The 13871-nt window shown below is 53.9% G+C and overlaps 1 protein-coding gene and 1 long non-coding RNA gene across 4 annotated transcripts in view; one reads left to right on the top strand and one right to left on the bottom strand.

The window, feature by feature from the left end:
• Positions 1-13871, top strand: part of LOC140402296 (uncharacterized) — a 269290-nt gene that overhangs the window by 133332 nt on the left and 122087 nt on the right. For all 3 annotated transcript variants that reach the window (XR_011938111.1, XR_011938110.1, XR_011938115.1), the window contains one exon: positions 6571-6631. This is a non-coding gene — a long non-coding RNA (uncharacterized lncRNA). The remainder of the gene's footprint in view (positions 1-6570; positions 6632-13871) is intronic.
• LOC140402295 (cytochrome P450 2C38-like) overlaps positions 1-13871 on the bottom strand; it is a 102045-nt gene that overhangs the window by 32216 nt on the left and 55958 nt on the right. The window contains exons 4-5 of the mRNA XM_072489965.1: positions 3201-3361; positions 2068-2244 (exon numbers count right to left, since the gene is read on the bottom strand). Coding sequence (XP_072346066.1) covers positions 2068-2244; positions 3201-3361 — 338 coding nt within the window. The remainder of the gene's footprint in view (positions 1-2067; positions 2245-3200; positions 3362-13871) is intronic.

Below are 13871 nucleotides of genomic sequence, written 5' to 3'. Positions count from 1 at the left end.
CGGGGTGAGGTTTGCAAACAAGGATGGGGGCTCAACCTTGAGGGTTGCGAGGCCGCAGATAGTGAGTGGGGGTATTGGGCCGCCGAATTGGAAGGTTAGGCTCTGCAGATTGCACTGGAAGTCTAATCCCAGTAATGTGGGCGCGCAGAGTTGGGGAAGGACGTAGAGCCTGTAGTTTTTAAACTCCCTCCCTTGCACCGTTAGGGTTACTGTGCAGAAGCCTTTAATCTGTACGGAGTGGGATCCTGCAGCTAGGGAAATCTTTTGCGCACTGGGACGGATGGTCAAAAAACAGCGTCTTACCGTGTCGGGGTGGATGAAGCTTTCTGTGCTCCCGGAGTCGAGCAGGCATGGTGTCTCGTGGCCGTTTATCAGCACCGTTGTTGCCGTCGCCTGGAGCGTCCGGGGCCGTGCTTGGTCCAGCGTCATTGAGGCCAGACGTGATCGTAGTGCTTGAGCATCTTCCTCGAACCCCGTGGAGCCGTCGATACTGGGGTCCGTTGTTGCCGTCCAAGATGGCGGCAGGGGTGAACAAAATGGCCGCCCCCATGCATCACACATGGCTGGGGTGTCACGAGATGGTGGCGGGGTGAACAAAATGGCCGCCCCCATGCGTCGCACAGGGCTGGGGGTCCCAAGATGGCGGTGCACCTCCTCCCCTCGTGGTGGCCGGGACTCGAAATGGCGGCGCCTGCGGGTCGCACATGGGGCGCTGGGGGGGTTGGGGAGCGTTTGAAACGCGCAGGACTCCTTGTTCTCCGGGGACAGCGGTGGCCGGGACCCAAAATTGTTGCGCTTGCGGGTCGTACATAGGGCACTGGGGGGGTTGGGGAGCGTTAGAAACGCGCAGGACTGCCTCTTCTCCTGGGACAGCGGCGACCTCCCGGGACCGGCACACAGCCGCGAAATGGCCCTTTTTCCCGCAGCTTTTGCAAATCGCTGCGCGGGCCGAGCAGCGCTGCCGGGGGTGTTTCGCTTGGCCGCAGAAATAGCAGCGGGCTCCCCCGGGCCGACTTGGAGTCTGAACCGCGCAAGCCTGTGGGGTGGGGGGGGGGGTTTGTCGCGACGGAGGTCCACGGAGCCCAAGGGGCTGCCGCGCGGTCGGGGCCGTACGCGCGGGCGTTTCGCGCGGCTACATCCATGGAGGCTGCAAGGGCCCGTGCCTCTGAGAGTCCCAGCGACTCTTTTTCCAAAGGTCTTTGGCGGATTTGGGGAGAGTTCATACCTGCGACAAAAGCATCGCGCATCAACATGTCCATGTGTTCAATCACGTTTACCGGCGGGCAGTTGCAGGCCCGTCCCAAAATTAGCAGCGCGGCGTAGAATTCGTCCAGCGATTCTCCGGGACTTTGCCGTCTCATTGCGAGTTGGTAGCGTGCGTAGATCTGGTACACTGGGCGAATATAGATGCTCTTTAGCGCTGCGAACGCCGTCTGGAAATCCTCTGCGTCTTCGATGAGAGGGAAAATTTCCGGGCTTACCCTCGAGTGCAAACTGCTGCTGAGTTCACTGCGTTGGGGCTGATCCTCAGGCATTCCGGGATGATCCTGAGCTCCATAGTCCTTTAAGCACGCTTAATAAATTGTAGCGCACAAAGACTCAAGAGAGACGAATAGCGATGAAGTCGATGAGGCTTTATTAAGCGTGACTTGTTCCCCGCAGTTCAGTAACAGACTGGCCTGCGGGGGAGAACTCCTGGTTCTTATACTCCGCCTTCAGGGCGGAGCTAGAGGTCAACAGCCAACCAGGACCCGGGATCTGTCAGCCAATGACATCACGGCTTCACAGTCCCACATGACCCCTAATGCATACTACCACACCAATCCACATGTTAAATTTTTTAGCTGTTTTGTATTGGTGTCAACGAGACATTTACGACACTAGTTCCCAAAATGCTGGTCTTGTTTAGCTGGTGTTAAGCTTTGTGTAAATCTGTTGGACTCACCACATCAGTATCCAGCCAAACACCTCCTTACCTTCGGGGAGCAGGTACGAAAATTGAAACTGTACGAATGTAAAAAGAAAATTGAAACTGTACGAATGTGAAATGAAAACTTCTTCCAGTACCTCCTCCATCTTGATGAGGAAACAGTCGATAAAATCCCTGGGAACATCTTTCTGCAAACTTTCTTTATGACTTTGAATCATTTGATTCATAAAATTCTGCAAATCTGCTGTGTTTTGGAAGAGCTTTTTGTGAGGCCCAGGCAGGAAATCCAGGATCGTCGGGAAGTTATCGTACAGCTGCAAGGCAAAATAAATGTTCGTTATCACTTATATTTCTGGTCGTATGGTGACATTGGATGAGATTTACCGGCTGTTCACACTGGCAGAAAATTCTGGTCCCACACCGGCACACTGGAAATCCTATTGACAACGGCGGGACCGGTAGATACCGCTGACAGGCTGCTTCCCCGCCAAAAAACATGTGGCGGGGTGGACCGTAAATCCCACCCATTAGATTGGTGTGGACTCAGTTATCCCAAACAGAACAATGCATGAAATACAGTTCAATCTCCTGTTCGCATTCCGAACCAGAGGGACCAAGAGAGTCTTTGATTCAATTCTTGGTGTTAGGTGAGCCAATAAGAGCTGGCACTAATCTGGGAAAGAAGCACAGGCAGCACGGTGATACAATGATTAGCCCCGGCCCCGGGTCACTGTCCATGTGGAGTTTGTACATTCTCCCCGTATCTGCAGAGGTCTCATCCCCACAACCCAAAAAGGTGTGCAGGGTAGGTGGATTGGCCACGCTAAATTGTCCCTTAATTGGAAAAAACAGAATTGGCTGCTCTAAATTTATTTTTAAGAAGCTGGGGAAAAAGGCTTATGTTTCTAAATAATGACAGGAAAAAAACGGGTGGGAGTAAATTGCAGAACGAACATAGGGCACAGGACATAATTATGGCACCCAGTCAGAGAAGTGGTTCTGATATTGGACTAAAAATCCAGGTAACAATGAGCGGGATTCTACATACTCTCAGATCCCTTTCTAAACCTTCATTTCCAAACTCAGATCATTATTTATCCATTTAAATTCAAGTTGTCATATATTTCCCAGTTAAATAATCAATTTAAATCCTTCTGAAAATCTCGAGCTGCTCCTCGCTCTGCCACTCCCATTATTTGAGCATCTTCTGCAAATGTGACAGTTTAAGTTAGTTTCAGTCACATTATGATTTTAAAAGAAAGGGAAATACCTGTATCCAGGGGCCACTTAAAACTCGCATATTTTCTGAAATCATCTCCATCAATGTGAGAAACCTTTTATCTTCATAATCAAACCGGTCTCCAAAGACTAAGGAACAGATGATATTAGATGATGCACATCTCAGCAGAAAGTTTGGGCTAAGTGAGGTATCTGATATAATTGAAAGAGAAGGTGACTTATAAAAGTGTACAGTGTTACACAAATAACAGAGGAATACATTAATATTTCACAGATATTAATATTCATAAGTATGTAAGTAAACAGTGTTTTATTCCTTGTGTCTGAATAAAGCTTGTAGTCTTACAGTTGAAGTAGATGCTTTATTGTGTGAGTTTGTTCTCTCTCCAGTGCTTATACTATGTTACATCTGAACTGCCGGTCTGTATCCTGCTCACCAACTGCCGTTCCTGTGAAGAGTGCCCCCTGCCTTCCTGTCTGTCCATATTCATACATCTCCCATGCTCCCTCCAGTGATTGATTAAGTGCAGTGCATTTACATCGACCCCTTGTCTATACAGATATGCAGATCACTACATCCCCCCTTTTTCCTTTTACATATTTTTTGTACAGTGTTAAAGAAAATTCTACAAAACAATTTAATTAATTATGATATGCATATCTGTACAAGTTGTGATGATATTGGTTATTATACAAAGCCAATTAATATTTCTGAGTCCAATCTTAATAAAAAAGTTCGTGAGTCCAACTTGATGAATTTATTAAGTTGAGTTTTTTCTTCTGTTGATGACGTGGTGATGTTGATACTGTACTTTCTTTGTGAATGTCATCAGTGTTCTTGTTTTTAAGTAACCAATAAATCATCACGAGGTGTTTGAATGATCAAACCACTGATGTTGACTGACGTGGACTTTTTTCTGTGCTTGTGGTATCGATTCAGTATGTCATCTGCCTTGAAAGCTCGTGCGCTTGTTTGTTCTGGAGAAAATGTGAATTTGTCAGATTTGTTGTCATGCCATGGTATGTTTGTACTCTTGTCATTGTTTTGGAGTGTGCTGTTGCATTGTCCTTCATGTGCAGAGCTGTACTATGTTGTACAGGTTGTTGTTTCATTGCTGTTGTTTCTGTCATTTCTGCCTTTGATGTTTTTGTAGTCGTTCTTGTTGTTGTTTTTGTTGTGCTTGTAGTTTCTGTTTTTGTTGTTTTCATTGTTGTTCTTGTTGTTTTTGTCATGCTTGTTGTTGCTGTTGTTGTCTTTGTTATGCTTGTTCATGTTGATTTTGTTGTGCTTGTAGTTTTTGTTGTTGTTCTTGTTGTGCTTCTTGTTGTTTTTATTGTTGCTGTTGTTCTTGTTTCTGTTGTGCTTCTTGTGGTTTTTGTTGTTCTTGTTGCGCTCAATGACTGTTCCATGTGGATAATTTGGGTCATTCTCAAAGTTATTGGTGTCAGTGTCCTTTGTTGTATCTGATGTTTCATTGAGCGTTTCTTCTTGAGGATTGTGAGAATGATCTGATGTTGCATTGATCTTGGTGACATCAGTCATTTGTGGTGGATTTGATTCCTCTTCTTTGCTTCCTTGGTGCTCCTCTTCTGGAGTAATTTCTGGTTGATCTGCTTCATCTGTGGTCTCTTGGTGCTCCTCTTCTGGAGTAATTTCTGGTTGATCTGCTTCATCTGTGGTCTCTTGGTGCTCCTCTTCTGGAGTCATTTCTGGTTCATTTGAATCATCTTTGGTTTCTTGGTGCTCCTCTTCTGGAGTCATTTCTGGTTCATTTGAATCATCTTTGGTTTCTTGGTGCTCCTCTTCTGGAGTCAAAATTTTCAAGATTTCATTTTCTTGTGTGTAGTTTAGAATAGATGAGGTTTCGATTGACGTGGTCTCACTGGACTCATGAGTAGCTCTACTCTGATTGTTGAGTGCTTCTGTACAGACGAGCATAGATCTGTCAGTCTCGCTGTGATCCTGCACATCCTGTATGTCGATTGTGATCACATTGTGACTGTTCTCACATACATTGTCTTTTCCTGGGTGCTCAGATAAGGTGGATAGACCTTCATGGTCTTGGTCATGCATGGCGTTCGCTATGGAGTCTTTCATTGCTTCTATTTTGGAGTCTGTCAATGAGCTCTCTGTGGAGGCTTGCATCGCTCTCTCTGTGGAGTCTTTCGTCGCTCTCCGTGTGGAGTCGTGTTGTGTCCTCTCTGTGGAGTCGATCTGTGCTCTCTCAACGGAGTCGGTCAGTGCTCTCTGTGTGGCGTTGTTTTCTTCTTGGCCATTCGACAGGTTGCTCTCATCCAATGTATCAACAATCTGCCATTGCATCATGGTATTGGATTCATGTACCATGAGTAGAGTCGTGTTGAGTTTTTCAACCATGTCGCTGATACTATGATTAGCATATCCGAATAACTCAGCCATGTCTGAGTAGTATTTTTCGATAAACAAATCATATTTTTTTGTTTTGGATTTGTTATTGTGCTCTTCATGATCAATGAACAAATCATTTTCTTTGGTTTCTGGTTTGCCATTGTGCTCTTCACTTTGGGTGGTGCAAACTGCTTGTTCCAGGATGTTGTGAAAGTTAGTTTCAACTGCTGGTAGAAGTTCAGGCAATGTTGTGCATTTTGAGGTTGAATTTTTTGGTTATGTGCCTTTAAGAGTCTTGTTTGTGATTTTTGGGCATTTACCCTTTCAGTGGGCGTGGTCGGAGTCTTCTGACATCATCATCACGGTCCTGACGTCATGCGTACCAATCGATTGCGCATGTGCAAATCGATTTTCCTTTACTGTGCGCATGCGCAGATCCGTCCTCGAACGGTGTGCTGTTTTTGTTCAACTGCGCATGTGCGGCTTGCGCATGCGCAGAATGGTCTTCGCGCAAAACGGCTGGTTTTGACTGCGCATGCGTGTCTTCGGTTTCCAGTGCATGCACAGAACCCGATTTGCGTCTTTTCTTCCCCGGGGACTTTAAAATGTGCTCAGACGCCATTTTAACGTGGATTTCTCTTGGTCAAAAGTTAATGTTACTTTTTTCTTTCGATCTGCACTTTTCAATCGCGATTTCCAGCGTTAAACCTTTCAGTTCTGGTAATGATTGTTTGAGTTTTGCTTCACTCATTCCCTGTGCAATTTGGTCTCCAAGCATTGAATGTCTTAAAGTAGCATTGTTACTGATGTTACAGTGATCTTCAAATTTTTTGAGTATTACTTCTAATTTGATGTTGTCCTCACCTTTCAAGTATTTAAAGCCGTTATAGATTTCTCTAGCTTCACGTCTGCTAGGAGCAGTGCTATTTTTGTTTCTTCCGAGGCTGTTCTCAAATCATTAGCTATGATATATATTCTCGAATATTTGTTTACAACTTTTCCATCTATGACTTAAAGTACCGGTTGTTTTCAGCTTCGGTGGAGTTCCAACGAGTTTCATTGAATCAGCGAAGTCTCCCCACGTCGAATGTCCGGTACGTGTTTTCTTGTTCTTTCAATCTTTCTTTGTCTGCATCTTGTGTAATCTTCTAGTAAGCGTTCTGAAGTCACCTGGTACCATGTCTTATTCCTTATGTCTGAATAAAGCTCGTAGTCTTACAGTTGAAGTAGATGCTTTATTGTGTGAGTTTGTTCTCTCCCCAACGCTTATACTATGTTCCATCTGAGCTGCCTGTCTGTGTCCTGCTCACCAGCTGCTGCTTCTGTTAAGAGTGCCCCCTGACTTCCTGTCTGTCCATATTTATACATCTCCTGTGCTCCCCTTGGTGATTGCTTAGTTGTAGTGCACTTATATTGACCCCTTGTATATATACAGGTATGCAGATCACTACAAACAGCGGCCAGAAAATTGGTTTTATTCCAGGTTCAGGGCCAAAATAGATGACTTCAGTGTGAATGCTGGACGTCTGAGACTTGTTTGAAATTGGGCCTCGGAGCTCATCACCATGTTTCTGGTGAGCTACAGTTGAGCATCCAGAGGCAAACCTTTTTTGTCCCCACTTTGTGGCCGGAAAGCAGGCACAATGAGGCACAATTTCCTCCCAGTGTCAATTGGCTTTTGGATTAGGGGAGCCGTCATATCTGAATTTAAATCTGTCCTCTTTCAGTGTCCAGCTACCTGCGTTCCCAGTCGGGGAGGGTATCACTGGAGTCAAATTAGGGTCAAGTAACTGGTTTTACTTCATAATCTTCCAATGTGCTGAAGCGCACTGTAGAGATCCCACCAACACTCTAGCTGAGACCAATCAAGATCGGGGGATTAAACCTGGAGCATTTCTAGTATGTGCACCTCAGTCACTCATTGTTATTAATAGTTGAGCTACCTTGGGTGGGATTCTCCGAGCCCTCGCCGGTTCGGAGAATCGCCGTTCACGACAGAAAGTCGCACAACGCCGGTCCGACGCCGTTTTGCTATTCTCCAAACGAGGTCAAACGGTGTGGTCATGAAAGGTGCCGCGCGGCCCAGAGAATCGCCTGAGGTGGTCCGATGAGGATTCTCCGGGCTCCCAGCGATACTATGGCCCGGCTGAGCCGAAGTCCCGCGGTCACGCCGGCGCGGTTCTAATGGGGTTTTAAAAATCGTCAGCCAGTCGTGCTGGCTGACAATGCGACAGCAGGAGATAGGGGTTGGCGTGGGGGGACCCAGGGCTGGCGGGACGGGCACGGCCGTGGCTGGCGGGGGTGGGGGGGAGGCCCTCCAGGTTCTGGTGGGGGCGTGGGGAGGACAGTCCCGACAGCCGGGAACTGCCCGCATGGTAGGGTGGTTCCAAAGCCACGGACGCCATTACGGCGGCCAGGCTGATGGGCACCGACCCCGGGCACTTGCTGAGCGCAGGCCTCCCGGCCGTGCGGATCGGTGCCGGACCCCCCCAGGTGGCGGCATTCCATAAGTCCAGGGCCGCAGCCACGGCATCCCCCGGTGAGGGCTGCGCCATTCAACGGTGGCTCTGGCAGGAGGGATAGGCAACAGGAGTCGGAACACCAAGGGGGTGGGTGGGGGTGGGGGGCCTGCGTGGCTGGGGCGCAAACTGCCAACCAGGGCAGCCACGTAGCCCATGGCTTCTGGTTGTGGAGAGGGTCATGCACCATGGTTAAACTTGTTGTCTACCTCCCACCCCCTGCAGATCATAATGTTTGGGCACCAGCCAGCGATGTTGGCCACCGTGGCGTGGGCCGCTGCCCTGCATGCAGCCCTGTGGCAGCGTCAGCGCAGGTGGCTCAGAGAGGCTGTGGCGGCTGCAGCAGATCAATGGGCTGCAGAGGGGCAGGTCGCAGCCACTCAGGCTGGAGGGGAGAAGGAGGAGGACCACGACGAGGATGAGGATACCGATGAGGAGGAGGAGGAGAGGGGGTGGAGGAAATGAAGCCACGGCGACGGAGGCGCCCGATGAGGCCTCGTGTTTATCGGTGCCGCATGTCATTCGAGGCCCTCCCGGACAGGGCATGCAGTCAGAGACTCTGGATGAGCCGGGAAGCCGTCGCCCATATCTGCTACCTGAAGGCACACCTGGCACCGCATGGGACTGGGGGTGGACACCCACTCCCGGTGGCCGTCAAGGTGACGGTGCCCCTGAACGTCTATGCGACGGGGTCGTTCCAGTCGCCGAGTGGGCATCTCCCAGGCATCGGTGCACCGATGCATCCGTGCAGTGACAGGCGCCCTGTATGGCACCGCGGAGCGCTACCTTCAGTTCCCTGTGGACCGTGCCCACCAGGATGCCCGGGCAGCGGGCTTCACTGCCGTGGCCAGGACACCCATGGTCCAGGGGGCAATCGATGGGGTGCAAGTGGCCACCAGCAGATAACAGGGCCGTGATCATGAACAGGAAGGGGTCCTACTCCATGAACGTTCAGGTGGTCAGTGACGAGGATCCTGCATGTCTGCGCCCGTTACCCGGGCAGGGTGCATGACCCGTTTAACCTGGCGCAATCATTCATACCCAACACGTTCGAGGATGGCTGCTGGGTGACAGGGGTTACCAGTTGCGATCGTGGCTGATGACGCCTGTTCAGAGTTCACAGACCGATGCGGGGACCCGATACAACGATGCCCATGCAGCGACCAGGTGTGTGATCGAGAGGTGCTTCGGGCTGGTGAAGATGCGCTTCAGGTGCCTGGACCTATCCTCCAGTACCAGTCGGAGAGGGTCGGCCGCATCGTTGTGGTATGTTGCGTCCTCCACAATATAGGCCAGCGGAGGGGCGATGTGCTGAAGGAGGGGGAGGCAGAGGGGCAGGAGGAGCACGAGGAAGAGCATGCCTCTCCAGATGAGGAGAATGGGGAGGGGGCGTGAATGGAGGAACATGGGGGCTGGACATGGACGGGAGGCTGCACGACGCCACTGGCAGGGCCAGCGAGCATGGGACACGTTGATCGCCGCACGTTTCACCAACTAGGGGGGTGGGGGTTTGCTGAGCAGAGGCACTGACACCACTGTACTGCGCCACCTCATCACCCACCACCCCCACCTCCCAAAACACCCATGAGACGCACCTCCTACACCACCCCTCCCACACCATCCCGCCATTACACATCCACCTGTGGCACAATGGGCTGGGCTCACACGGTTGCTTGTGGAAGCGGGTGTGGTCCATGCCATGGAGGATAATGACAACCTGCTCTGCGCTGAGCTCTGAGCTCCAAGCCGTAAGATAATGTCTGACTCATGGCCACAGTTACACCCTCCACCTGGGTGGTCCTTGTATGTGTGCTGGACACTCCATCACATGGCCCTGTTGAATTACTGGGGGAGGGCTGGCATGGACGTCCGGGGTGGGGGGGAGGGGCACAGTACACCCACCGGGGCTCAGTGTTCCACCACAGTGGCACTCAGTCCCCTACCCGGCCCGACAAGCATCGAAAATAGCCAAAGGCAACTTGCATTGGTGTGACAGTGAGTTTAATTAGAAAGGTTATATGCAGGTGCCCTCGCCCCTAAACTAAGCTGTGCCCTGCACCTGTGCCAACTTACTAGGTATCTAACTTGATGGCCTTACGGGCCCTATCACTACGTCTCTGTGGTTCCCCAGACGGTATAGCAGCAGCGGAGGCGGACTGCTGAGACTCCTGCCCTGCGACCTGGGTCCCCGTTGGCGCTTGTTTACTGAGGCGGCGCGGCCGGATGGGCCAGGCTGCCCTCAGGCATCCTGGATGACGTGGTGCCACCCTTTTCTGCCCGCTGCCCACCAGATGTACCAGGGACGGAATGGGGGGAGTCCGAGGTGCGGGGGTGTTCCGGGACCTCCCCTGCAGGAGTCACCGGCACGGGCCCCAGCACCCCCTCCTCTCTCGGGGGGCCGGTGGCCCCATGGCCTCTCCAAGGGAGGGAGGTGCGAGCGCAGACATGCCCCGAGGCAACACCGACACCTGCTGCTGCCAGTCCTGCAGGCCCGCTATGGTATCGACCAGGGTCTGAACATTAGCAGCGATGGAGCTCAGGGAGTGGGCCATCACTGCCTGGGACAGCGCCACCTCCCTCTGGGCCTGTGCGACACCAACCAGCACCTGGGCTATGGCGCCGATGCTCTCAGCCATGGCCTGCTGAGACCCGGCCACACTGCGGAGAGCCGCTGCAACCTCCAGCTGGCTCTGGCACATGGCTGCCTGTGAGAGGGCAGCACTGTCCTGGGCCACGGATGCCGCCTGCACAGAAAGCCCCATGCCTTGCATAACCTGACCCATGTCCGACACCTTTGCCCCCTCTGCCTCCACCGCGACGCCACCCGTGTGGTGTTGGCCTGGGTGGCAGCCATGACCGGCACCACTCGCTGCTCCTGGACGCGGATGGTCTCCTCCACCTGTGTCTGCAGCTACTGGAAGCCAGCCGTCATCCCGTTGTCTAGTCTCTGGGTGTCTGACTGCATCGGGTCTCTGGGTGGCTGTGGTAATTGCAGGAACCTGGGACCCATCTGGGTGGCTAATGGTTGCTGGGGCCGGTCTGCCCTCCGACCGTCCGGCCCCACAGTTGCTCCTACCTCCACCTGTTATACCGGTACGGCTGTGTGGTGCGCCCCAGTGAGCGTCCCGGAAGCCTCATCACTAAATTGCCAACTGAGGTGAGTCTCTGCAATGGAGGAGGGTGTGGGAGACAGCAGTGATGAAAAGTCCATGTCGCCATCAGAGCCAAAGTCCAGGATCTCCTGCGTCAACCCTTGGCCTGAAGGTCCCTGTGTCGCCCCCCCTCTGTGTATCAGTGTCCGGTCTGTCAGTCCTCTGTGTGTCCGTCCTCTGTGTGTCCGTCCATTGTGTGTCTGTCCTCTGTGTGTCCGTCCTCTGTGTGTCCGTACTCTGTGTGTCCGTCCTCTGTGTGTCCGTCCTCTGTGTGTCCGTCCTCTGTGTGACCGTCTTCTCTGTGTCCGTCCTCTGTGTGTCTGTCCTCTGTGTGTCCATCCTCTGTGTGTCCGTCCTCTCTGTGTCTGTCCTCTGTGTGCCATCCTCTGTGTGTCCGTCCTCTGTGTGTCCGCCCTCTCTGTGTCCGTCCTCTGTGTGTCCGTCCTCTGTGTGTCCGTCCTCTGTGTGTCCGTCCTCTGTGTGTCCGTCCTCTGTGTGTCCGTCCTCTGTGTGTCTGTCCTCTGTGTGTCCGTCCTCTGTGTGTCTGTCCTCTGTGTGTGCCGCCCTCTCTGTGTCCGTCCTCTCTGTGTCTGTCCTTTCTCTGTCCGTCCTCTCTGTGTCCGTCCTCTCTGTGTCCGTCCTCTGTGTGTCCGTCCTCTGTGTCCGTCCTCTCAGTGCCGGTGTCTGGTGTGTCGTCCTTTGGGTGTCCTCTGTGTGTCCGTCCTCTGTGTGTCCGTCCTCTGTGTGTCCGCCCTCTATGTGTCCGTCCTCTCTGTGTCCGTCTTCTCTGTGTCGGTGTCTGGTGTGTCATCCTTTGGGTGTCCTCTGTGTGTAAGTTTCCTGGGTGTCCGTGTCCTGGCAGGGCTTCTGTGACGGCTGCCCTCCCCGCCGTGGCCTGCGTCCCTGGGGGCCACTGGACCTGGCACTGGTATGCTGGACGGCCTGGGACAACCGGCGGCTGGTCCTGTAAGACACAAGGCAGCATGTATCGTTAGACAGGCGGATGGGGTGTGAGGGTGTGGAGTGGGGGGCTGAGCTGACGGTGTGGAGTGGGGGGCTGGTGTGAGGGTGTGGAGTGGGGGGCTGGGGTGAGGGTGTGGAGTGGGGGGCTGGGCTGAGGGTGTGGAGTGGGGGGCTGGGGTGAGGGTTTGGAGTGGGGGTCTGGGGTGAGGGTATGGAGTGGGGGGCTGGGCTGAGGGTGTGGAGTGGGGGGCTGGGGTGAGGGTGTGGAGTGGGGGGCTGGTGTGAGGGTGTGGAGTGGGGGGCTGGGGTGAGGGTGTGGAGTGGGGGGCTGGGGTGAGGGTGTGGAGTGGGGGGCTGGGGTGAGGGTGTGGAGTGGGGGGCTGGTGTGAGGGTGTGGAGTGGGGGGCTGGGCTGAGGGTGTGGAGTGGGGGGCTGGGGTGAGGGTATGGAGTGGGGGTCTGGGGTGAGGGTATGGAGTGGGGGGCTGGGCTGAGGGTGTGGAGTGGGGGGCTGGGGTGAGGGTATGGAGTGGGGGTCTGGGGTGAGGGTATGGAGTGGGTGGCTGGGCTGAGGGTGTGGAGTGGGGGGCTGGGGTGAGGGTGTGGAGTGGGGGGCTGGTGTGAGGGTGTGGAGTGGGGGGCTGGGGTGAGGGTGTGGAGTGGGGGGCTGGGGTGAGGGTGTGGAGTGGGGGGCTGGGGTGAGGGTGTGGAGTGGGGGGCTGGTGTGAGGGTGTGGAGTGGGGGGCTGGGCTGAGGGTGTGGAGTGGGGGGCTGGGGTGAGGGTATGGAGTGGGGGTCTGGGGTGAGGGTATGGAGTGGGGGGCTGGGCTGAGGGTGTGGAGTGGGGGGCTGGGGTGAGGGTATGGAGTGGGGGTCTGGGGTGAGGGTATGGAGTGGGTGGCTGGGCTGAGGGTGTGGAGTGGGTGGCTGGGGTGAGGGTGTGGAGTGGGTGGCTGGTGTGAGGGTGTGGAGTGGGGGGCTGGGGTGAGGGTGTGGAGTGGGTGGCTGGGCTGAGGGTGTGGAGTGGGGGGCTGGGGTGAGGGTGTGAAGTGGGGGGCTGGGGTGAGGGGGTAGAGTCAGGCAGGGGAGTCTCACTTGTTGGTGCGCCGCCGACCTGGCAATCGGCAACCTCCAAGTCCTCGGGTAGCCTGCGAGGTCCAGTGCCCTCTGCTCATGGACGGTGAGAGGGTGCAGTACGGATGGACCCCCTACATTTTCTTCCTGCTCCCTGTGGTTGTGGGCGCTCTCCCCCTGGGGGGGAACAAACATCAGTGTTAGGTGGTCCGACGCATGCAGCGCAGCTGTTGGCAATACGATGGCATAGGGGCACATGGCGCCCTGCCAATATGGCTGGAATGGGTGGGTGCAGCCCATGGGGGTCAAGGAGGGGATTGTGTCATCCTCCTGGGAGAGGGGTTGGGGGTTTGCTGGGTACGCACCCTACCCTAGTTAGGTCATGCAGCTTTTTGCGGCACTGGTCGCTGGTCGATGGGGTGTGCCCCACAGCGCTGACGGCTTGTCCCACCTCCCTCCACATACGCCGGACGGTGCTGCACGGGATGTTGCGGCCCAGGCTGGGGTACAGGATTGCCCTCCTATCCTCCACCGCGGCCAGGTTCGCTGTTCCCCCCATGATCCAGCAGGATCGCTGTTCCTAGCAGCCCGCTGACGCTGTCGTAAAAAGCTCCTGCGTTTAGGACG

Source organism: Scyliorhinus torazame, chromosome 25 (genome assembly GCF_047496885.1).
Source record: "Scyliorhinus torazame isolate Kashiwa2021f chromosome 25, sScyTor2.1, whole genome shotgun sequence".
NCBI lineage: Eukaryota > Metazoa > Chordata > Chondrichthyes > Carcharhiniformes > Scyliorhinidae > Scyliorhinus > Scyliorhinus torazame.
Note: the sequence above shows the minus strand (reverse complement) of the source record. Positions and strands in the feature narration are given on the sequence as shown.